The sequence below is a fragment of the Seriola dumerili genome, unplaced genomic scaffold (genome assembly GCF_002260705.1).
Source record: "Seriola dumerili isolate Sdu_G_001 unplaced genomic scaffold, Sdu_1.0 BDQW01000113.1, whole genome shotgun sequence".
Classification (NCBI taxonomy): Eukaryota; Metazoa; Chordata; class Actinopteri; order Carangiformes; family Carangidae; genus Seriola; species Seriola dumerili.
In genome coordinates this window covers 196,734-220,922 of record NW_019174368.1, presented here as the reverse complement: position 1 = coordinate 220,922, position 24,189 = coordinate 196,734, and the positions used below count along the sequence as shown (strand labels likewise).

The following is a 24,189-nucleotide window of genomic DNA, read 5'->3' as shown; positions in this document are numbered from 1 at the left end:
TTGTATTTGAGAAAAATTCACCCTTTGCACAAGAACAACAAGAAACAAACCACAACAGGTGTGTGGATGAAGAGGCTGGAGGAGAATTTTTGGATGACAGATATAAGGTGGACAGCAGGTTCAGAAAACATAAAACCATGATAGTGTGACGGAAGAGAAGAGATGCGAATCCACTTTTCACTTGAACTCAAAAACAGAGCTAGAGTTTCACTGCCAGCACGACCAAGGCTGGAAACAGAAGAAGTCTCTCTCATTCTGGACACCAAGAATAAAAGCTGTGGTATCATTTTTAGCACCAAAGGAGGCCCTGCCACGCCAGAGTGACCTTAACACTACAGAACAGTACAGCCACACTGGACATGGCAGGAAACCTCAAAGAGAGAATAGCACCTTAGGTTCTAGCTGTTTCTGCTTCTGCTAAAGTGTCAGTAAACCCCCCTAACCCACCGACCACCACAACTACTGCAGGCACTTCTAAAACACAGGGCCCTTTTTTTTCATAGCTGGAACTCCTTGCTTTCTGAGGTAGCCATAGGATTTTTTTTCTTTCTTTCTTTCAAAAAAAGAGGTTTAAACCCATGTTTCTCTGCTGGTGGTTTTAATGTGACATTTTTTTAGAAAAAAAAAACGGAGGAATAAAACAAGAAAGCGACCACAACAAACAAATCACAACAGCTACAACATCAGCAGATGAGGAGGAAGGGGTTGTCAGCCTTGTTTGGGGCAGGTGGAGGAGGAGGAGCAGGGGAGGGAGGGGGGCAGAACAACAGAGACAAACATGGCTGTCAGTTTCACCGTTTATTCATCAACACCTGAAACGTGGTACAAAGCAATTGGGTTCTGTCTGTTGGGACTGTCCTTTCATTCCTCTCACCGCAGTGGTGTATAAAAATACAAAAGTCACCTGTGTGTTTCTGTAAACTCCAGAGAGGCCTGGTTTGGCTGGATGAAGAGGGGAAGTAATTTTTTTTTACACTTTACAGAAGCATATATTATTTTCTTGTTGCCAGTGAAACAAAATGTCTTCTCTACAGGATCCTTGGTGTTGGTGATGGTAAAAAAAAACAAACAAACAAACAACAAAAAAAAAAAAAAAAAAAAGAGCGTCAGAAACAAAAAAAGTAGTGGTCCCAAACACGATGATGCAGACACTGCCACATCACCGCCATCTTGTTGAAGTGCAGGTTTTAGGCAAAGTGGACCATCGGAACAACGGCCAAATGGAAACTTGTAGAATCGGGAGTGAGGGGTTGGACTTTTCAGAAAAATGGCATTAGTAGAACGTTTTGGTGGGGTTTTTTTTTTTAGAAGAGAGATGACTGCTAGAAAAAATAAAACACACTCACACACACAACAACAATTTCAAGTCCAGATTTCTCTTTTTACAAGAAACAGACGGGTCCAACTTCAAGGCCAAACTCTTGGTCTGGAGCACCAACGTCCATAGGAGCGATATCAATGATGGGCAGGCGAGATGTTTTCGATGTCTTGTAGTCGATGACTGTCTTGCCCCATGTACCGGTGTGTGACTGGAAGGAGAGAAGAAGAAAAGGGGAGTCAAAATGGGCACTACATAGAACACTGGATATATTGACATTTTGCCTGAAATCTTCTTGTGACCTCTGACATCTAATTCCTCCTAATTCAGAATCAGGATTGCTCACCGTGCATCCATCCTCCAGGACGCTGTAGGTGAAGCGGCTGTTGCCCTCGGCTCTGATCTCGATCTCGTTGGAGCCCTGGAGGAGCAGGGCCTTCTTGAGGTTGCCAGCGGCGGCGTCCATGTAAGCGACGCTGTTCTTGCAGTGGTAGGTGACGTTCTGGGATGCCTCGGTGGACATGAGACGCAGGAAGGTCAGCTGGATGTTGACATCCTCTGGCTGAGAGCCCTCGCTGCCGTACTCGAACTGCGTCGGAAAGAGAAGGAGGGAAGGGGTTAGAGATTGGTACTGTGAGGGAAGATGAAGCAGAGGGATACGAAGGACTTGAATAGATGAGAAACAAAGAGAGGAGTAAGAAGAGGTGGAATTTAGAAGGCAAGGAAGAGAGGGCAAGAAAGGATATTGCCCATGAGTAGGGTGAAGTTTGTGACTGGAATGAGATGGAGAAGGACAGGAGGAGGCGACTAAAGAGAAACCAAAGGAACCGTGGAGAGGTTGGAGCTAAGAGTAAGGAGGTGCTCACACTGGCAAGCTGAGGGCATTTACCTGGAAGCCGTCGTTCATGGCCTCTCCGAACCAGACGTGCTTCTTCTCCTTGATGTTCTTGCTGACGTACCAGCTCTTCTTGGCAACCTCGGGCTGAGTTGGGGTTACGCAGGTCTCTCCAGTCTCCATGTTGCAGTAGACCTTGATGGCATCCTGAGTGCAGCCCTGGTCAGGGTCAATCCAGTACTCACCTGAAAAACAAGGAGTTCAGAGAGGAAAAAAAGTCAGAACTCCGGTGTGTTATTTGTCTTCAAGACCACCACCTTACGCTGTCCTAAGCCTGGCATTATCTACTCCACCACCACTCTACCCTTTCAACTGTCCTTTCACTGTATCGAAGACTCACCGCTCTTCCAGTCAGGGTGGCACATCTTGAGGTCACGGCAGGTTCTGGCGGGGTTCTTGCGGGTTCCGTCGGGGCTGCGGATCTGCTCGATCTGCTGGCTGAGGCTCTTCAGGGTGGTGTCAACCTCCAGGTCGCGGTCGCGGAGAACGTTAGCGTCATCAGCGCGGAACATGCGGAAGGGATCGGGGGCCTTCTCCTGTGGCTGGGCGATGAAGCCAAGGTCGAATCCGCCACCAGGGGCACCAGGTGCTCCAGGAGGACCAGGAGGTCCAGGAGGTCCCTGAGAGAGGAGAAGAGGAAGGGAAGAGCAGGAAGAGAAAGAAGTTGGTTAATTCATTACTGGTAAAGGTCTTCTGGTGGTAAACAAATTAATGGATAGATAGTTAGACAGTCAGACTTACAGCAGGTCCCATCTCTCCAGAACGTCCACGAGGTCCAGGGGGTCCAGTAGGTCCGGGCATACCAGTCATACCGTCCTTACCAGCAGAGCCAGCAGATCCAGCAGGGCCCTGCAAACAGCATAGAGGAAAACCTTAAAGTGTCTGAATGTCAACATCCAACCAAAACACTTTAGACATGGAAAACAGCAAAGATGAAAAACATTGTGGATCAACTCACTCTAGGTCCAGCGGGTCCAGCAGCACCAGCGGGTCCTGGCTCTCCTGAGGGTCCCTATGGGTTCATAAATGAAAACAGGAGTTAGAGGTGTACTGTACAGGTACGTGTTGTTTGTATGGAGTATGGGTGGGCTTGAATATAAAGTCACATACAGCAGGTCCGGGAGGTCCCTGCATGCCAGTGAATCCTCTGTGTCCCTTCATGCCTCTCTCTCCAGCCTCTCCGGTCTCTCCCTTGTCTCCACGAAGTCCATTAGCTCCCTGTTGAGATGAAGAAGGGGATGAAGAGTTTTGCTTTGCCTTCCTCTGCATGAGGTTCCATCTATTGTAGGGATCTATTAGTTGTGCTGTTGTTGCTACTTACAGCAGGGCCACGAGGTCCAGCAGGGCCAGCAGGGCCAGAAATGCCAGCAGGTCCCTGAAACATAGAAAAATCTGTTTCATGTAGAGACAGGTCACAGTGAAATGCAATATTTACTGTCACCTACTGTAAAAATCGAATACTGGTGGCTAATTTTCATCACTATGACCTGAAGTTGGACAGATAATCAGGGTGGCTTCATCACTCACAGTCTCTCCACGGTCACCACTCTTTCCAGCGGGTCCAACAGGTCCAGGGGCACCAGGGGGTCCAGGGGCACCAGGTGCTCCAGAAGGTCCGGTCTCTCCACGGTCTCCCTAAAATGCAAACACAAAATCCCCTTATTTCACCAGATGTAGTCTTTGTATTATTTTTTTTTATACCATGGCTTGTCCAATTCTATGTCCAAGGAAGGTAAAGGTTTGCAGTCATGAAAAATGAGAAAACCAAATATCTGTCCTTCAGGAGCTCACAGAAACAGCTCAACATCAGGGTATCCAGCTGGAGCTACTGTGGTGTTAGCATATTGTTTGCTAAATGACCTCAGCTACATTGGTTGGTTTGGGTCAACTGAGCTGACTCTTCTAAAGCTCAGTTCTGTGGAAGAGACAACATTTACTGTGTCACTATAATCTAGCCATTTGGAAACTGTAGCTTAGCCAACTGATCTCTTTGACAAAAATAAGCTAGCTGTCTGATGCTTGTCAATTAGCAATGAACTCACCTTGGGTCCAGCGGCTCCATCGCGACCAGCTGATCCCTCGTTTCCGGGGGTTCCCTAAAACAAAAACACACAGCAGATTAACTGATTAAGAAACACCTACAGGGTTGACTTATACACACTAACATGCAAAAGATAGTCAGGTAGCATTTTTGTTCTAAGGTGCAATTGTTTCGTCATACCTCACGTCCAGGCTCACCGGGGGCTCCAGCCAGTCCAGGGGGTCCCATGGGTCCAGGAGGTCCACGCTCACCACCGGGTCCAGCAGGTCCTTGCTTTCCAACCTCTCCCTGTGGGTGACACAACCACAATCAGTCCAGTTATAATAATCTCAGTTGCTCTTCTAACTGTTTAAAGTCTATCTGGGTTTTCTCAGTCCTGCAGGTGCTAAGGCTAAAACACAGCATTGCATCCAGGTGTTGAGTTTTCATGGACTAAACTAGAGTTGAATAGTATTTCCCATTCATTCTCAGAGGTTTTGTTTTCATCATCAGATTATCTTGTAGAAGTGGTTTATACACTTCCATATTTCAGGATTTGGAGTTCAAAGCATTCTGTTGGCTCACTAAAGACATTTAGATTTCTTTTGCTGGTTCCATCTGATCCATTGTGCGTTTGTAGTTTTGAAGTTGAGTAAAATTAGTAACTTACGGAGGGTCCAGGCAGGCCAGGGAAACCTCTCTCTCCTTTATATCCGGGCAGACCAACAATACCACGCTGTCCAGAAATACCCTGAGGTCCAGGCAGACCAGCGCTACCCTGCAGGTGGCGGAAGAGAGAAACAAAGAGAAATTGGTTAGACTTCAAGGTACAGAGTGGCAGAACTGACAGCAGCTAACGCCCGAACAAGTTCTGTATGTAATTAATTCAGCGCTACTTCTTAAAGTTACTTTTTAATCTATACAGTATCAAATCAAGTGGATATTTACTGGCAATCAATCGTTTGGTTTTGGACAAACTGAGGTGGAAATGGCTCATTCTAGTAGTATTTCAGTCTGTTTTTTGCTGTTTGCCTGTTTTTGCTGAAGATTTTGCCGTAAAGGTAACTTACAGGGGCACCCTCACCACCGGCGCTACCCTTCTCTCCAGAAGGTCCTGGGGGTCCAGCAGCACCAATCTCACCAGGGCGACCAGCAGGTCCAGTCTCACCACGGTTTCCTTTCTGTCCCTCCTTGCCAGCGGGTCCAGCGGGTCCGGGAGGTCCAGCGTTGCCCTGTGGGGGAGGATAGAGAGGATAACATTAAACACTGCTAAAAAACCATCCAAGACTTTGAGCTCTACCACAGCTCTGAACAGGAAGTGCTAATAACACTAGAGAAAGACTTACAGAGGGGCCAGGAGGTCCAACTCTGCCAGCAGCACCAGGGAAGCCAGTAGCACCCTAAGGAGACAAACAGAGGTCCATTAGTTGTCTGAGGCTGGAAACATGGCTGTATCAAGTACATGCAAACAATAAAGAATCAAAGATGAATCATAAACGTTGGGCTGTATGCAATACAAGTAAGACATGACCTCTATACTGCTTTAGATTTTCCTGATCTAGGAATTGAAGCTGAAGTCAGGCAGTTTGGTATAAATGTAAATGTTGTAGAGGAAGACAAGGACAGAGCAAAAGAAGACTTACAGGAGGTCCAGCAGGTCCGCGGGCTCCCTTGGGGCCAGTGTTTCCAGCGGGACCCTAAAAGGACACAACATAGTGTTAGGGAACATGGGAGAAACAGTAGCAGGCAGTGCAGCCATTTATTGCAAATACTGTGAATGTATAAGTTTACAAACCTGAGGTCCAGGGGCACCAGTGGGTCCAGCAGCGCCGGGGGGACCAGCATCTCCCTTAGCACCATTGTCTCCAGCCTCTCCCTTGGCACCAGGCTGTCCATCAGCACCCTGAGTAGGAATGGTGGTTGATGGAGAGAGAGACAAATAATTTCTCAGTAAATTCTGTTAAAACTTCAGGCAAAAGATAAACCATGACATTGATGGAGAAAATACTTACAGGAGGTCCAGCGAATCCAGCGGGTCCGGGTGGTCCAGACTCTCCACGCTCACCCTGAAGAAGAGGAGGAGGAAGAAGAGTCAACCAATGGTTTAAGATTGAAGAGTCAAGTGGCTGGAGAACTTTTTCTGCTCCCGAGACTGGTACTTACAGGGGCTCCACGAGCTCCAGAAGGTCCGACAGGTCCAGCGGCACCAGGCTCTCCCTTGTCTCCGGTGGCTCCAGCAGGTCCGGGAAGTCCAATAGGTCCAGTCAAACCACGGGGACCATCCTTACCAGGAGCTCCATCAACACCCTTAGCTCCTTGGTCACCCTAAGTTATAGGATGGTGAAGAGGGTTAGGGTATACAGGGAATGATCATACATCAGATCCCGTAATACTGGGAGCATTCTGTAGGGAGCCCTACCAGATCAGTAATTTGATAGTAATCTGTTGATAATGTGATGTGGTGATACTGGGGATCTACTATGGATGGTGGTGATTGCTTTAAACTGGTCACACTCATCATAGTAGAAGGTCTGATCAAATTCTTTGTTGCATTAACAAGCTAGATCTTTAAGTGTCACTTGTGTACTCATGTACAACAGAGGTTACTATATACTGGGGATATTAGGAGTACAAGGAATACTGAAGCGACTCACTCTGTCTCCCCTCAGTCCTGGAAGACCACTAGAACCGCGCTCACCAGGCATGCCCTGCAGTCCAGGAGGACCCTGAGCACCAGGATTACCAGGGGCTCCAGCATCTCCCTGAGGAAGAAGAGGAAGAAGAGGAAAGATTAGGAGAAAGAAATCAAAATAGTAGAATATTCTGCTTGATCACAGGACATCCATTCTTCTCTTTCAACGCCTGTCAGTGTTTACCTTAGCACCATCGTTTCCAGCACCACCAGGGGATCCACGAGCACCAGCAGGTCCAATAGCGCCAGGGGCACCGCGCTCACCAGGGAATCCTCTGTCACCCTTAAGAGAAGGAGACGTAGAGAGTCTGGTAAGTTGAAGTTGGAGTGCAGGAGTGGTCAAACAAATGAAGAGTATCTACATTATGTGACTGGAAGGCTTATCTAAAAGGTGGATGGTTATTCCCCAAAAGGAGGCAATAACTAATGTGAGGTGGAAAGCTTTCTGGTCTGGGTAATTAGCCAAATCATCTGAACAGCTAGCCAACATCCCTTTAGCATTAGCTATTAGCTAGCAGTGAGTAGCACTAACATCAGTGTGTTTGCTAAATGAACCTGCTAGCTTATTAGCAAGCTAACAGCTCTTTGCTAACAGTGTTTTGGACTAAAAACTAGGGCAGAAGTTGAGCCAGTTTGCTGCCTTACAGTGACCTACATTTTTAACCAACTCTTTACATGTTAACTGTATCAAACACAACTGAAACAATTTTTTAGCGGCAATATCACACAGCTTTTTTAAGTGCTTGTAGCCTGGTTGGTAAGGATGTATTCATTATAACGTCAAGTACAACTAACATACATTGATTCTCCATTAAAGGATACTGTTGAGTAAGTGAGACTAATTGAGTAATTGTGAATATGATGATAATGAGTGACTTACTCTAGCTCCAGCAGGTCCAGGGGCTCCAGCCTCACCGGGCAGACCCTAGACACAGAGAAATAGAGGGAGAGGCAATTTAATGCTTTGATTCACTAGAAAGTATCAATTTGATCATAGTATGTATGTAGTTCAATCATATTTCAGTCAGTACCTGCTCTCCGGGCTTGCCAGTCTCACCAATGGCACCCTGGGGTCCTGGAAGACCCTGGAATCCAGGAGATCCGGCAGCTCCTTGCTCTCCTCTCTCACCAGCGGGGCCCTGAGGATGAGCAAAAGAGGGAGTTTCAGAGCGAACAGAAGTAATGCATTGTGTGGCTATGCTTTGCTATGCTATGTGCAGAGCTAGTATGGAAGTATTTTGTAGTGAGAGGCCATCAGACTTACAGCAGGTCCAGCGGGACCCTGAGCACCAACGTCACCGTCCTTTCCGGGGGCACCCTGGGTAGAAAGATGGCAGGCTTTTAGATACAGAGTCTCAATACATGAAAACAGTAGAGTTCAGTAGATTCAAAGACTAGTATAGCATAGAGAACTTACAACGGGGCCAGTGGGTCCCATCACTCCTCTCTCACCGGGCTTTCCACCCTCACCCTACAGACAGGAGTAGAAAAGCATCATCAACAAAGATGTGTGAACCATTTTATCAGCAGCCAAGTTCTCAGTATCCCACTGATCAAAGATACTGTGTAGCAGTTGAGACACATTACTCACAGCGGCTCCCTTGGGTCCGGGGAATCCCATGACTCCAGGCTGGCCTCTAGCTCCAACGGGGCCAGGGGGTCCGGGGCGGCCATCTTGTCCAGGGGCTCCCTGTGAAGGAGGATTAATGATGAATTAATTTACATAAACTCAAAATGTAGCTGTTTTGATGAGATCAGGTTTATTATACTGAATATGAACTTACAGCAGCTCCAGTCTTGCCATCAGGTCCAGGGCTGCCAGGGCTACCAGTCATACCCTACAGGTCAGAAGTCAGAGGTTAGAGGAGAGCCTGTGCAGTGCAGGCTAAATGATGTTGTTGTTGCCAATTATGTGATAGATAGTTAGTAAAGTATCTCACCTTAGCTCCAGGCAGACCAGACTCGCCAGTGCGGCCAGGCTCACCAGTGGCACCTTTAGGTCCAACAACACCAGGGGCACCACGCTCACCGGTGGCACCCTAAAATGTGCAGGAAGAGAGAGAAAGAAACAGGAGACAGGAAAGAATTGTAGAAAGGCAACGATTAGTTTAATCTAAACTGTTCTTAAGCATCTCAAAAGTCAAAATTTAAAGATGTACCAATGTGTGTGTGTATGATTTACTCACTTTGGGTCCAGCAGCACCATCAGAACCAGGGAAACCACGACCACCAGGGGCACCCTGTAGAGAGAATCAAGCACATCTTGATTAGTCCTATGAGCCAAAGCCAACACTGTTACATGTAGGCAGGGATGCCCTCAACCAACCACTGTCCTTTGGCAACTTAACATAACCCTAAATTCTGAATTGATAGAAAATAATCAAAACACCATTAAATTGCCCAGAACACTTTGAGGCATCATGTATTGTGGGCCAGATGGGGGGGGGGGGGGGGCCCGCAAGCCCCTAGTGGCAGCATGAACCACAAGTGTAAAGCTATTCATATCCTATTATATTCTGTTTCAACCCTTTTCTGTCTGTCCATCATGCACAACGTGTCCAACATGAACAGTTTTTCCAAATGTTTGCATTTACACTTCTACTTATTCTGGACTCCAGGGGCTCTATAGTGTTTGTTTGCATGGTCTTGATGAGATAGAGGAATGTCTGCATCATTTGTGGCCTGTGCTATGTATACGTGTATCATATAGGTAGGAGATATTTCAACTTTTGCCCCCTCTTGAGTTTGGATTCCAAGCAGACAACAATGTTTTACCCTATTTTCCAATTTTTTAAAATTCAAAATCATGTTAAGTCTGTAGCTGCACAAAAGATAGATACTTTATTGATCCTGTGAGGGAATAAATATTCTGATTACAAATTATTCTGAAAAATTCAAAATCGGTGCAGTTAAATTTAAGTGGCATATCTGCCTTAAAATCTCAATTTAAGCAAAGATTTAAAAAAAAAAAATCATACAATTCTCACCACGGTTTACAAAAATATATACAATCTATACACTCCATATTACAATCAGTGTAAAAATACAGTATATAATACAATATAGTGAAAATTAGGGAAGATACATACACGCTCTCCAGGGGCTCCACGGGCTCCTGCAGTACCAGGCTCTCCTCTGGCTCCTCTCTTGCCCTCCTCACCGGAAGGTCCTGGGGGTCCTTGAACTCCTGGGACACCCTGGAGAACACACACATGGACAGTGTGACCACATGTCTATAACTGTGAGAGAGCTATGCCTCATGCTCCATGCTGACTGTGGTGAACTTACAGCCTCTCCCTTGGCACCGGCCTCTCCCTTGGCTCCTGTGGCACCAACCTCACCCTGAGGGAAACAAACAAATAAGCAAACATAAATAAACAAAACCAAAAAAACAGCTAATGTCAGTCATCTAAAATATAGACAAACACAGGCCAAAAAACAATTAAGTGGAAAAGATTTTAAAAAACAACAAAGAAACAAACAAAAACAACAAAACAACAAAACAACACAACTAGCTGTAAACAACAAACAAATAAAGCACTGGAAGGAAGCTAATGTAGCACATTATGTTTACTTTTGATTCAGTAGCTTCACTTTTGCTTCAGTGGGTTTGGACTGAAGACTGAGTTTTAATTATGTCCATCACAAGGGACTGATTTAAGAAAATACTATTTTTTGTCTTCGGCTAGTTATGAGAGAGCTTTACTTACAGTGTTACCCTTGGGTCCGGGGGCACCACCAGCACCCTGAGGTCCTGAGGGTCCACGGGGTCCGGGGAAACCGGGAGCTCCAGCAACTCCAGCAGCACCCTGCAGGGGACAGCACACAACAACAACACAGTCACATCATGCTGCACTGTACTGACAGCAGTGAGTCTAAAGAGTGGCTAAGCTTACTATGAGAGACCAGCCCTGGCTGCTTTGTTAGTGCCTTGCTCAGCCTTTTGAGCAAGACAGGGAGTCAAACCTTCAACCCTGACATGCCTATAAAGGAAATGTGCTTAGAGAGATACTCACAGGGGATCCCTTAGCTCCGGCGGCTCCATCAGCTCCGGGGTTTCCCTGAAAGTAGAAAGAAGCAGAAAGATTTTCACAAACAATCCAGCGACCAAAGAGTTAGAAATAATCATAAAGGAGCAGCTGATGAATTCAATTTTTTGATGACAGTCTAGAATCATGACAATTATTCAGGAATTATTGTTAGTACTTACAGCAGGTCCGGCAGCGCCAGCAGGTCCAGGGTTTCCGGGCTCACCACGGGCTCCAGCGGGGCCCTCACCTCCACGAGCACCCTGAGCTCCGGCGTCACCCTGGGTAGAGGGGAAACAAAGAACACAACTTATTAATTATGTCCAAATCAAAAGTGAAGCTATGATCCAACATGGTCAAAGACAAAAATAAAAAAGGCTAAAGGAAAGAAATTATGAAAATGGGAGAACAGAGGATTTCATTTACACTGCGTTCAAGTTAAAAAATATTTAAAAAGTCTCCCCGACTGAATCTCAGCCAAAACAGAACCAAAAGTAGAGCTGTGACCCAATTCAAATATTATATAGTATCACTAAATACTGATCCTCTAAATATACTGTTACCAAAGTGTGTTTACAAGCAATTCATATATTTAAACATCCTTCATTAATAGGAAATGATACAAAATCATTTCAGAAATATAATGCTAATTACTACTTTTTCCAGTCATGAGAAACTTCTTCATTTCCATTGCTGCATTGCATTGTGGGAAAATAGAGACTGTCAACAGCACACTCAAATAATAAAGCAAATCTAGTATCCACACTGACACACTACATACCCTTATACCTGCTTACAGGTAGCATGTAGTATGAAGATGGGATATAGCAAAGAGTTATGACCTTGTATGATACCCATTCCATGTCAAATTAAAAGTCAACTAGCTACACACATTAAGGGAAATTCTTGAAAGCGCTGCAAAGTCAGGTCAGTGACTTTCTAATGACCCTTACAACCTCTCTTGAGAAGAGAAGAGAAGAGGTAATTGTTTGAAGATGTTGAAGATGAAGGACATGGAGGATGTTAAAGATTATTGGCATAGATCATTTAGGGCTTAGTTGTACCTTGGCTCCAGGGCCACCAGGGAATCCAGGGGGTCCAGCAGGGCCAGTGGGACCCTAAGAAGAAATAACAAAACAAAGAGATTCAGAGAAACATCACAATTTCATCCGGCCATTGCTACCATAGATAATACAGCAAAATTATCCTGATCTGCTTGATTTATTTAACAGAGCAAAATCCAAACTTTTAATGGTTGCATCTTACAAACACTAAAATTTACACCTTTACAGAAATTAGAATTTAGGAAATGACTAAAATAAGTCAAAATGTGTTTTAATTTTTGTGTTTTAATTGGTACATGTACATATGCCCTGTTTTCACTTGGAAAAGTAGCCAAGAATTGGCAAAAAGTTTTTTGGACTGCAAGAGTCCCTGGAAGTTGTAGGCTACATTAAAAATGCTGAGAAAAGTATAGAGTTTCAGGTTCCTGGATGTTCACACTAAAAACTAGAGATTCATCGACTGTTCTGAAGGTCTTGGAAGAACTGAAGCTTTAGAGAAAGACACACTTACGGGAGGTCCGGCAGCACCAGCAGCACCATCGTTACCACGAGCTCCCTGCAGCACAGAGACAAACATGATTGGTTGACATGTTCATTTAACAACTGATCAAGTGATTAGAGAAGTTGGATGTGTGTGTGTGTGTGTGTGTGTGTGTGTGTCTTGACTCACAGCAGCTCCATTAGCACCAGTGCGGCCTCTCTCACCAGGCAGACCACGAGGTCCCTGAGATAGAGAGAGAAGAGAGAGACAGGGTCAGGCTCAAGCTATTCTCTTTAAATTGGAATCAATTGGAAGGGAGCAGAAAGCCAAGGTGGCAACAACAAGAGGACATGGGATATTTGTTTTACTCACCATAGCACCAGGGGTTCCATTCTCACCAGGAGCTCCAGCCTCTCCCTAAAAACAAAAACACACAGGCAGGTGAGGTAGTGAGAATGATACTAACTGTAGCATCATTTGTCAATATCAATTGCCGCACACTAATAACTAGACAATATGGCTGCTACAAGCTAATAACTAGCCAATATGGCTGCTAGAAGCTAATAACTAGCCAGTATGGCTGATACAAGCTAATAACTAGCCAATATGGCTGCTAATATTTCTACTTGTAAAGCTTCTGTGACCATAACAACCTAAAGGCAAATTTTATAGATTAAAAGTAAGGATGTTGCATTATAGGAAATGTAGGAGCCAGTTTAAGCCAATTATCATATATCAGATATCTTATATCATATATCATAGCTTCTGCAGCTTCAATTTTAATCGTTCTTTTTTAAATTTGTGGCTTGTGAGTTCTTTTGGGAAATGAAATGCTACTTAATGTAGATCCCCATTAATACTAATATTAATAGAGTTCTACTCCTGCTACTACTATCACTATTGCTATTAGTGCCACTGTTACAACTACTACTTGCCACTTGCTGCTAGTATTACAAGTGCTGCTATCATTATTACCACTGCTATTACTATTACAGCTACTCCTGCTACTTCTATTGTAGTGCTACTGAACTAGCCCTCTGCTGGGTGTTTGACATTTTTCTACAAAGAGACATCGTGTGGGGGAGCAAGAAAACAAAGAGGGACAGTCACCTTGGGTCCAGCAGGGCCACTGTCTCCCTTAGCTCCATCCAGACCGCTGAATCCCTAAACAGAAAGAGAGACATACAATGAGTTCACACAGGTCCACAGTCAGGAGATGTTATAGTGCTGATTTATAGTTTGTTCGTAGTGTTGACTCACTCTGTGTCCCTTGATTCCGGGGAGTCCAGGGGTTCCGGGGAAACCACGAGCTCCCTGAGAGAAAGATAAGAGAGGGGGACAATTTATTATCACAGCTCTATTTTTTGTTTTTGCTTTAGATCACTAAGAATCATGTTGCCAATGACAACTAACTTACCTGTGGGCCAGAAGGTCCACGCTCACCACCACGACCGGGTTTGCCAGACTCACCCTGAGAGAGAGAGAGGCAGAGAAAAGGGAATGAACAGAGGGGTAATGTCATTCTGTAATCTTAACTGAGAGCTGCACAGCTTGTGAATGGTGAAACAGATACAGTGAACTTACATCCTCTCCGTTCTTTCCAGGGGGGCCTGCGGCTCCACGGGGACCCATGGGACCCTGTAGAGAAAGACACAACCATTGAGTCAATCGCTATAGACTAGCAAGGCGCAGCATTAAGTGTGTATTTGTTTCCGTGTTCTTAATACTCACAGCAGCTCCAGCCTCACCAGGCTCACCAGGGGGGCCAGTGAATCCCTGAGGTCCCTGTAGGGGGAGACAGAAACACCATCACTATGACAGTCACACCTCTATTGTATGAAGATGTTGTTCTCCTGACATTGTGAAAATATGCACATGCTGTCTGTCTGTCTGTCAGAGGGGTATCTTTGCATCATGGCTGCTGTCAGCTGACTCAGGCAGTAGTGATGAGAACAACTGAATACTATTTCTCTCTTTGCATGGCAGGACTCACATTCAGTGACTTGTCATGGAAAGTGACTGTGTGTATTTGCCCTGACTCGCTTCAACTACATTCACAAATCTCTAGCTCTATCACACTGCAGAGTGTCTCAGTCCAGATCTGCTCCAGTCTCAAGACGTTTCTTGGATTTTATTGGTTACTATGGTGAATTTTTAGAATCTAAAAGCTCCCATCAGCATAAATGTTTATAAGATCCTTCCTGCTGCTGATAATTCATATTATGGTATTATGGTATTTTGTTATTTTTCTTATCATTGTTCAAACCTCCATATAAGTCTGACCACTGGACCATTTTTGTTTATTCACCCCAAACAGCCAGACATTAGCTTAACTAGCTAGCAACAAACGCACCCACTGTGTCTATGGGAACAGGTTCACGTAGCCTCAGGATATGTGCAAATCTCTCACTCAAGTTGAAACGTCTTCAGCTCACGGGGACACATCTTTGCATCAATTCGTGCCACCCCAGACAAATTTGTGTCTTTCCATTCACTCTGTATTAAATGGCTTCTAAAACTTTCTTTTTCTGTTCTGGCTGAACACGCAGTAAGAGGCAGGTTGTTTATAACAGTGTTTCTTCATATTCCTTTTGACAAAAATGTACTTTTCTCATCAGACTCAGCTAAAATATTAAGGAGCATGAGAGAGTTTGGCGGGTAGTGATGTCATCATTTCATGATGATTCATGAGATACACATACTGCCGCTGCTCTCTCCTCCTCTACCCTCACAGCTTTTAGATTTGAATAATTTTGAGTTGAGGAAGGAAGAAGTCGTGTTACTTACGCTAGATCCGGGAGCTCCAGGGGGTCCACGGGGTCCCATTGGGCCCTGTCAATCAAACAGAGTCAGGTCAGACACCGCACCATCATGATTCACAGGAAGCTGATACAGTGTGTGTGTGTATGCATGTATATGTGTGTACCATGGGTCCGGGCACAGGCATGGCAGGTGATTTCTCATCATAGCCACCAGACATCTGAGGGGAGAAGTTCTGGAAAAAAACAAACAGAGATGGACACATTAGTCACAGAGAAATATCATGTCACTCTGAAACATTAATATTCAAATCCATCAGTCATATGACATATTGTATGGAAATGTTAATTCCCTGCGCTACGTTTAGGTTTAAACTTTCCCTGACATAAATAAAATGCCCTCTGTGTTCTTTTGTCCCGGAGTATTAGATGCCAGTTATATATGAAACACAATTTTATGACAAGATCAAGACCCATCTGTGTTCAATCTTTAATTTTTCCATGACCTACTATGAACTCAGGGGCTTATAAAAAAAAATCCATCCAATAGATTTCGAGGAAGTCCAGGCAAAACAGCCTGAATTATGTCTCAATCAAACAAGGATTTATGCAGAAGAAACCTCAAGCAAAGCAGGTCAGATCCAGTATCATAGTGTAGTTTGATCTGCTCCAGTTGTTTTCTACCAGCTCTAAGTGTCCAATTCTGTTTCCTGTTTCCTGCTGTGCTCTATCACATCCCATCATTTTGTCATATTTCTGAAATAACCAGTTTCATCAGGTTTGTGGTCAGTGATAATTCAGTTTATGGTTCCCTTCACTTCTCTGTCAGCCAGAATCATTCCCTGACCTTTGACCACACTGTGGCTATGTAAGTTTGGGTGAGCTCAGTCTCCTCTCTTTGAATGCTACTGATGTTATCTGACCAGAAAAGCCACACACACATGCACACTGCAGCAGAAGAACATGCTGTCTGAGGTGGGGTGAATCCAGTCTAGTCTAGTCTCAGTCTGTCATTAACATGTTGTGGTCTGTTAGTCAATTCTACACAAACATACTACCGTCAACTCATGTAGGAATATTACTTAAGTATGCTAATGGAAGTCAATCATAAACCTAAGCCTGCTAAAATAGAGCATTTAGCTAGTGGCAAAGCTCTACATAAGGATGGTAAATTACACTGGGATTGTATGTCGTGTTAGTTTAGCCTAGGCAATTAACGTGGGTCAATGATAAATTCTACATAAGAATGAAAAATTAGCCTAGGAATGTTAGTTCAGTATGCTAAACTAGAAGGAGAGTCAGTGTATGCTAACTTGGAAGTCAAGGATAAACTGCATACTAGATTAGATTGTGAGACTCTGGTAATTCTAGTTTAGCATAATAATATGAGGCCTGTGGGTATGAAATTCTTCCCATGGTAAATTCAGTCATTGTACTATAAACAAATCCATTAATGGATCAAACAAGCATCAAAGCATCTCTGCTACTCTTCCCTGAGCATTTTGGGCATCTTTCCAATGACACTAATGAACTGACCTACTGACCCCAGGTCATAGTCAGTCAGTTTTAATCAAAAACTGGATTATGTGATGGATGAGATCTCCCTGTCCAGTCTGCATTCACACCCAGCATGCTCTGACTGGTTTATACTGGACCTTTTTTATGCCATTCACAAAATAACAGAACAAAGAGAAGCACTAAGGTGCTGTTCATTTGAGAATACAATCTGACAAACCACTAGGAAACACAAGGGATTTGGGGTAGTGGGATATGAGAACTGGGAAGCCAATAAGCACAAAACTGAGTTGACTGTTGCCCTTGTTGTTAAGTGTCCTTAACTTGTCTGACCGCCTCACAAGAAGAGGTTGTATTTGTTGGCATTAGCAGGTCAACACAATATAACAGCTTTGTCCAATCAATGAGCTACACAATGAGTTATGTGACTTTTGTCTATTTGGACTTAAACCAGTCAAAATAGAAAAATAATAAAGAAAAAAAACAAGCAAACATAAAAAAAAGGCCTGAAAACTTACTCCACCGAGGCCGGGAGGTCCAGGGGGGCCGGGAGGTCCAGGCAGACCGGGCTGGCCAGGGATACCATCGTTACCAGGGGGACCAGGAAGACCCTGCAGGTTGGGAACAAGAGAGAGAAACAGAGGGGGTCAGGCTTGAGAATCAGAATAAAAGGGCCACCCGGATGCAGGACTGTGGTGCAAACACACCTGTATCCAAAGAGAGGAAAGCACAACATCTACTGTTTGATTTGTTTTACCACAAATCACATGACAGCCTACGCTCTTGTGACATCATCACAACAGATCTGTGTATTTGACATTTAGCTTCCTGTGTGTTTTCCTGACAGGCTTACTATGGTGTTGAAGGCAGCATTAAAACTGGAGGAGATGCAGTTTACTTCCCTATAAGATTGACCATGTGACCAACCAGGAAGTACTGGTAGTAGTCATGTGACATCAGGATGCAGCAAGTGGGTAAGTAAAAAAAAAGTCAAAAAGTATTTGTTCATTACATTACATCACCATCACAAACGCAAAATAAATTATGGTAATAAATTCTATATTAAAAATAACACCAGGAATACACAATAAAAATCATTACTGACAACTCCCAATAATAAATTATCAAAACCTTCAGAAAATAGCCAGTCTTTTAGAGTTTCAGATCCAACTTCTCAGCTAAACAAAGATATCTCTGCATCTCAATCAAATCCAATTATGACAAATCGGATTAAATGATCAAATCAAAAATCTAATTTAACCTGAGATTCCAGCAATTTAGGTAGAAGTGGCATCAGCACTGCAAAAGCAAATCTACACCCTGCAGAGGGCAAAAATAAAAAATTAAAGACACATTTGACTTTTGAGAGTATCAGTACTGTTTGTTTTGCTTGTGAGAATTATGCTTTAATACTTCATAGTTAAATTGAACAGTTTATGTGCTGATATTTACTTTACCCAGAATCTTGAGTTTGATCTTTTGATCTTGATTTATCTCCATTAAAGTGTCTAACTTTCCTTCAAGCAAAACGTCACCTCCCTGTCCCGCTCCAAACAACTTCCCCCTCAGTCTGCAGGTTTCAACTTGAAGCCCTGACATGTTTTCACTCACTGATGAGTTCACTGCTCCCAGCAAATGACAAAATCTGTTAAAGCAAACTGCCTGCATGGGAGTATTGGTGTGTGGAGTATTACACTCCAGTGCAGTTTGTCCAGTTTATACAACTATATAGGAACTTTACTTTTGTATTTCTATTTTCTGGGGCTTTTCCTTCTTTACATTTATCTGATGGCTGCAAATCCATCTTTAAATATGATGCAGAGGTAGAAGACAAATTGCCAGTAAGCAGTTTGATTTGATGTCATTTGGACCAGATTATTTTTCATACTTCACTGTGTTTTACTTCTAACACTTCTTTACTTTGATCTCATTAAGCTTTTCAGTGCTGGACTGGGCAAAAGGATCTGAGTCATGTTTCCGTATCTCTCAAAAACAATGTAAACATATGAAAGTTTTGCCAGTTTAGCTGCTTCCTCTCTGACATGAACACACACAGTCCTTAAATGAACCAAGTGACCCTCAGGTGACCAGAAACCAAAGACCCCGAACTGAATCATGGGAGAAAAAAAGTGAGAACTTACTCTGTCTCCCTTGGGTCCACGCTCTCCCTTGGGTCCCTGTGGGTAAAAAAAGAAAGAAAAGTATGTCAGTGGCTGAATCTAAACTAAATCATATTAATATGTCAGAATATGATGTATCTGATCTAATCAATAAAGTGATCCACTGTTGATCTGGATCAACCAACCAACTCTATCTGCTTTTTTAGACCAATAAACAACAATTATAGAGTTAGTTAAAGATGTATCATCTTATAGGCCTAACTGATCATCATATGTCATAATCCACCAATCAATGATCAGTATGATCAATATTACAATCCATAGTTACATCACACTAATTAAGTATTTTTGTTTTACTCAACTATATATATATAACTATATAACTCATTTTAAATACAGTGACTCTGAAGATTGCTACAAACTATTTTGACCAGTCATTTTAATAATTAATGATCAATTAAATAATCAATATTTACCTCAACTTGACCCTCCTGGAAGCCTGTAGACAGAGAGAGGAGACATGTTCAGAGATGTATGTTAGATCATGAGAGAAAAATATAAATATAATATAATAGTAATAATGAAGTAATAATAAAGCATATAGAGCTTAAATCCTCAAGAGGGATCCGGATTGAAGACATAATTCATTTATTGATTAATTTAGTGGTGGATGAGGGAAAATTGTATCTGATGCTGGAGGGAAAAGGTGTGTGTGTGTGTGTGTGTGTGTGTGTGTGTGTGTGTGTGTGTGTGTGTGTGTGTGTGTGTGTGTGTGTGTGTGTGTCCAGTCATAGTGGAGTGACCTATAGGAAAAGGTATAAAAATCCAAGTAAATAAATAAAGGCAGGTGTAATACCGTCGTCGGGGCAGATGGGGCAGCACTCGTCATGGGGGATGACGGGGTTGGGGCAGTCTGTTGTGTCCTCGCAGATGACCTCATCGCACATCACCGTGCCGCTGTCGCACACACAGATCTGACATGGCTCCGGCTTCCACACATCCCGGTCCGCAAACACCTGGCCGTCCAGGGTGCAACTTCCGCCTGTGCCTGAGGGGTCGACAGAGAGACACACATTGGGAGAGAGAGAGGCAGGTCAGATACCTGAACACACACACGTGCACAGAAATGCAAGGGTCTACATATAACATAACATAACACTTTTAAATAACACAATTAAATGTTGAAAAAGGTTTAAAAAAAAATTAAAAAGTGAAAACAAAAAAAGAGAAAGTAATACATTAAAATTAAAAAATAAAATAAAATAAAATGCATTTATTAGCGTTAAACTACCCCATCATATAAGTGTTCAGTTCATATTGCATTATATATTTCATTTTAGATGTATTTTAACGAATTTGATTATTTCCTGAAATAAAAACCCATACTACACAACCTAAAAATGAAAATAATATATTATTTCGTTACTATATGAATAATAAAATCTATAGAGGCCTGTACAGCACTTTTAGTTTGAAAGGAAAGTTTTAAAATGTTTCACGTCGAAAACATAACAATAAAAAGAAGTGATATGTTGACAGAAAGGCTATGACCCCAAACAGGAAATTCCTAAGGCAGAAACAAAAGAAAGTCAAGCTGGAGAAGTGACTGTTGGAAAGGTTTGGGCATGACCTGAGCCTGAGAATCAGACCAGAAAGAGGACATGCTGAGGTGACAGAGAGGCCACCGACGTGCTGTGTCTGAATGCATATCACATCGTCACTACGCACGGCCAAACGCTGGTGACTTAATTTCCCTTTAACAGCAGTAAAAACTGATCGCTCCTCTACTTTAACAGCGAGTCACATTTTCCGACCTGAGCTTCATCACTGCTGCTGCTGCGGCTGCTGCGTGTTCCTCAGGCCAAGCTGGGCCTCCTTCTAGGGCTTATAAATCTCCCAGCATGCCAAAGTGCTGAGCTCAGAGGGAAAAGCAGCAGCAGCGCCGCAGACTGTCGGCTTGGCAGCTGCTGGTGGAAACAGTCCGCATGTGTTTGCAATTAAAGGTAACAAAAAAAAAAAGTGGAAAGAAGAAGAAGAGGAGGAGGAGGATGAGGAGGAGGAGGAGGAGGAGGGAGAAAGAGAAGGAGGCGCGGGGGACGTGGCGGCCAGATGTGTCTGCAGATGGTGAGAGAAGCCTCTAGGTGGCGCTGCCACACAGTTCAGAGGGTCAAAGCACATCTGCTTCAGATAGACAGGCAAGCGGGCAGACAGCTGGGTCCTTTCCAGAGGAGAGGAACATCTGGAAAAATAGAGTTTCTGCTCCTTGGTTCTTGTTTCCAGAATGGAGCCTGTGAGACTGACTGTCTTTGTCTTCTAACAGGAGCAAAATGTGTCTTTGCTCCTCTGAATGGTGTGTGACTTCTTTATAATCTATTTTTTATATAGATCTGAGCTTTTCCAAACTTTGCTGCAGAGCAGAAAGTGGGAGCTATTGGTCAGATATCTCCAGCAGACAAGACTACGCCTGCTCACCTCCTCCTGTCTCTCTCTCTCTCTCTGTTTCCTCCCTATGCAACTCTCCCTCAATCACCTGGCCAACTCACCACTTGGCCTCAGGCAGTGAATTACTCTGCCACATCAATCTGGCCTGTAAGAAGATTTCCCCTAATACTGATGTGCACAAAGGCCAGTATTTGCAGTCTTACTATCCAAAAGAAAAACTGCTGAATTCACCAGTGTTTTAGTTTTGAGATTAACTTTTGGGAGGGGTGGGGTACAGGCAAGCCTAGTTAAGGGTGTTACACTGATAAAATGCCATGGACTGACACAAAAAAAGCTTCTTTTTTTCCAGCATTCTCAACTTCAATTTTCTTTTTGTTAGTGTCCATTAGAAACCCTTGCCTGGAGGAGAGCCTGGAAAACTTGCAGCAACTCGCTCTGCATGCATGTGGGGGAGGTGGGGGGGTAGAGAGACATAGACAAACACAAGGAGAGGGGGAGAGAGAGAGGCCTTCTCGAGATGCCCAATGCATTACGCACACACTGTACTGTCTAAACGACTATCAATCTATCTATCTATCTGTCTATCTATCTATCTGGAGAAAAAGGTGCAGCAAACATCAATGTTCTTATTTCTAGTTCAAACTTTTTCTTCTCTTCTCTGTCTAGATCTCAGCAGCCGTCCACCCATGTAGAGAAAATCCGCTTTCAAAAACCAGAACAAAAAAAAAAAAAAAAAAGGTTGAGAAGCTCCAGAAAAGGGATGAAACTTACGGTCGTCCTCGCCCTGCGCTCTGACCAGAAGCACTGCTGCGCTGAGCAGCAGCGCCAGCCGCAAATCCACAAAGCTGAACATGTCTAGATGCCACTAGACATGTAGACTCTTTGAGGCAAGAGAGGAAAAAAGTTGGGGGTGTTTTCTCTTTCTGCTACACTCCACTCATACACGGGTGTTTGGGGCAGGGTCCGCTCGTCTGTTCACAGTCCTCCTGACCCCAGCAGAAAACTCCCTACTGCCTACACTCACTTTCCACCAGGGTTTTTATATGGGAGCCTGAAGAACTGGGAGGTGCTGGGGACTGGACCGACTGGGGACGCACCCTCATTATCCTGCTGCTGCCGCTCACGTTTAGGGAAGACAAGAATGGACCCCTCCTTCAAAGAGAAAAAAAAAACAGAAGAAAAGAGAAGAAGGAGGAAAAAAAGCAGGTCCCTCCTTCCATAATTCCAAGAGTTTCAGTTTGGATCAGAGAGAGAAGTGGGGGCTGAGCAGGAGGAAACCTGATCCTGAAGAGCATCAGAGGGTCGGAGGAGGATCTCCTCTTCCAGTAGTACATGGGTTTGATCCAGATTTTATTTCTGGTTCTGGTCTACTTCCTGGTTCACTTTGATTTCAGACTGCTTCTGGTAGTCCAGCTTCAGTTTTAGATTTGGTTCAGGTCTTGTCCAGAGGCTAATGGCTCAGAACATATAGTTTTAGTCTTTCCTTCAAGTTAAGTTCTTGAACTTTTCAAATGAGTTTCTGGGTGCAGATGTCTCACTGTTGTTTTAGTTTTCCAACTTGTTTGTATGGTATCAGTTGTCAGAGTGTTAACATGTGCTGAACATGGCTGCAGGCTTAGAAGTGTTTGGTTTAGTTTGTAGGTTTAGCTCAGCTTGTGTTTTTGTTAATGTTTCTAGTTGGGTTTTGATCAGGGTGGAGGGTTCATGTCAGGTTTGGAAAATCTCATTATTTGCATTGTTTGCATGACTTTAAATGAATGTGTTTGATGTTTAGTATTGTCATCGTGTTGCAACCTCTTACACCAAAACAGTTTCACAACTTTAGTTCGACAGAAACACATTTATTGGTCTCAAAACAATCACGAGTTTTACATATTGTTGCTGTTGTTGTTACTTAAGCTGAACAAAGAATTTGAAACAACTCTGGTTTGGCCATTGTCACAAAGCTGGAAAAAAGTTGATGCTTTGGTGACAGCTTTGTGGATGTACTGTTAGTTTAATGTAACTTGGTGCATGGAGTTTGAAAGACGTCAGTACTTACCTGACAAGAAAGGACAAGTGGCATTATGGAGTTTGACCCATGCTAGGGACTGGAAGTTGAGATATCTCACATCACAAACCTCTTACCACCAAATGGCTCCCACAGCCTGCTAAACATTGTGTGAGGGGATTTTCTTTTTGTCACTGATTCAGACACAACTCAGATCTTTATCAGTGAGTCACCAAGAGTGAGTGACTGCTACTCTAATGTTTGGTTGTGCTGTTGAGTTCTCCTGATTCAGGTCTCAGATCCAGACTACCTTGGACAGACCAGACACAGTGTGTTCAATTATCATATGAGCTACATCAATTGATCATGTGACGGGACCCACTGAGACCTTACTGCTGATTTTCACAGTACTGAGTGGAGTCTAAAGATTGAGATGCTGCTGCAGATGAGGAGCGTTCTCCCTGAAAGAGTACTCCACAATTCAGCATCGCACTTCTGCTACATTGTCAGACTAATGATGTACAAAAATTGATCAGAACTGATGCAGATATTATCTTTTTTATTCCATGCATTCTTCTTCTTTGTCCAAACCTGGTGCTGACAGTATAGTGCATCTTGACTTGAATTCTGTTAGAGATTCAGGTGTGTCATGCTAGTAGCAGCTAATGTAGCCTTGAACCACTTGCCCAAAGACCTGTAAACAAACGTATAAAATTGGCAGATTTCCCCTTTAAGCACACTACAAATCTCTAAAACCTTGGAACGCAAAGACTGAAAGTCTAAATCATGCTGCTGTTCTTTAACCCCATAATATGAAAGCATTAGATAAATGAACATCATGATGATTTTACTGTCCAAGGATTTA

The 24,189-nt window shown here is 43.6% G+C and overlaps 1 protein-coding gene across 1 annotated transcript; it reads right to left on the bottom strand.

Annotated features, from left to right (window-relative positions):
- Positions 1-785: 785 nt before the first annotated feature.
- LOC111223728 (collagen alpha-1(I) chain-like) lies at positions 786-22,332 on the bottom strand. The gene is made up of 49 exons (XM_022747977.1): positions 22,106-22,332; positions 19,749-19,940; positions 19,369-19,391; positions 18,914-18,949; positions 17,291-17,383; positions 15,425-15,493; positions 15,286-15,330; positions 14,230-14,283; positions 14,083-14,136; positions 13,916-13,969; positions 13,759-13,812; positions 13,609-13,662; positions 12,871-12,915; positions 12,688-12,741; positions 12,529-12,573; positions 12,018-12,071; positions 11,136-11,234; positions 10,942-10,986; positions 10,636-10,734; positions 10,214-10,267; positions 10,015-10,122; positions 9,112-9,165; positions 8,866-8,964; positions 8,710-8,763; positions 8,517-8,615; positions 8,343-8,396; positions 8,190-8,243; positions 7,957-8,064; positions 7,806-7,850; positions 7,110-7,208; positions 6,888-6,995; positions 6,397-6,558; positions 6,246-6,299; positions 6,029-6,136; positions 5,877-5,930; positions 5,580-5,633; positions 5,304-5,465; positions 4,904-5,011; positions 4,435-4,542; positions 4,256-4,309; positions 3,741-3,848; positions 3,535-3,588; positions 3,324-3,431; positions 3,172-3,225; positions 2,955-3,062; positions 2,554-2,833; positions 2,208-2,398; positions 1,665-1,907; positions 786-1,529 (listed from the first exon to the last, which is right to left on the bottom strand). Exons 1-49 carry the CDS (start codon positions 22,185-22,187, stop codon positions 1,383-1,385), a joined length of 4,344 nt encoding a protein of 1,447 aa, XP_022603698.1. The 5' UTR covers positions 22,188-22,332; the 3' UTR covers positions 786-1,382.
- Positions 22,333-24,189: the final 1,857 nt, after the last annotated feature.

Coding starts and splice junctions, on each gene's coding strand:
- LOC111223728 (XM_022747977.1), bottom strand. CDS start 22,187: ATGTTCAGCTTTGTGGATTTGCGGCTGGCGCTGCTGCTCAGCGCAGCA. Junction 11,235..12,017: donor CTGGTGGCCCTGGAGCCAAG/GTACAACTAAGC, acceptor CCCTCTACCCAG/GGTGACGCCGGAGCTCAGGG. Junction 3,589..3,740: donor GTGGTGACCGTGGAGAGACT/GTGAGTGATGAA, acceptor TCTATGTTTCAG/GGACCTGCTGGCATTTCTGG.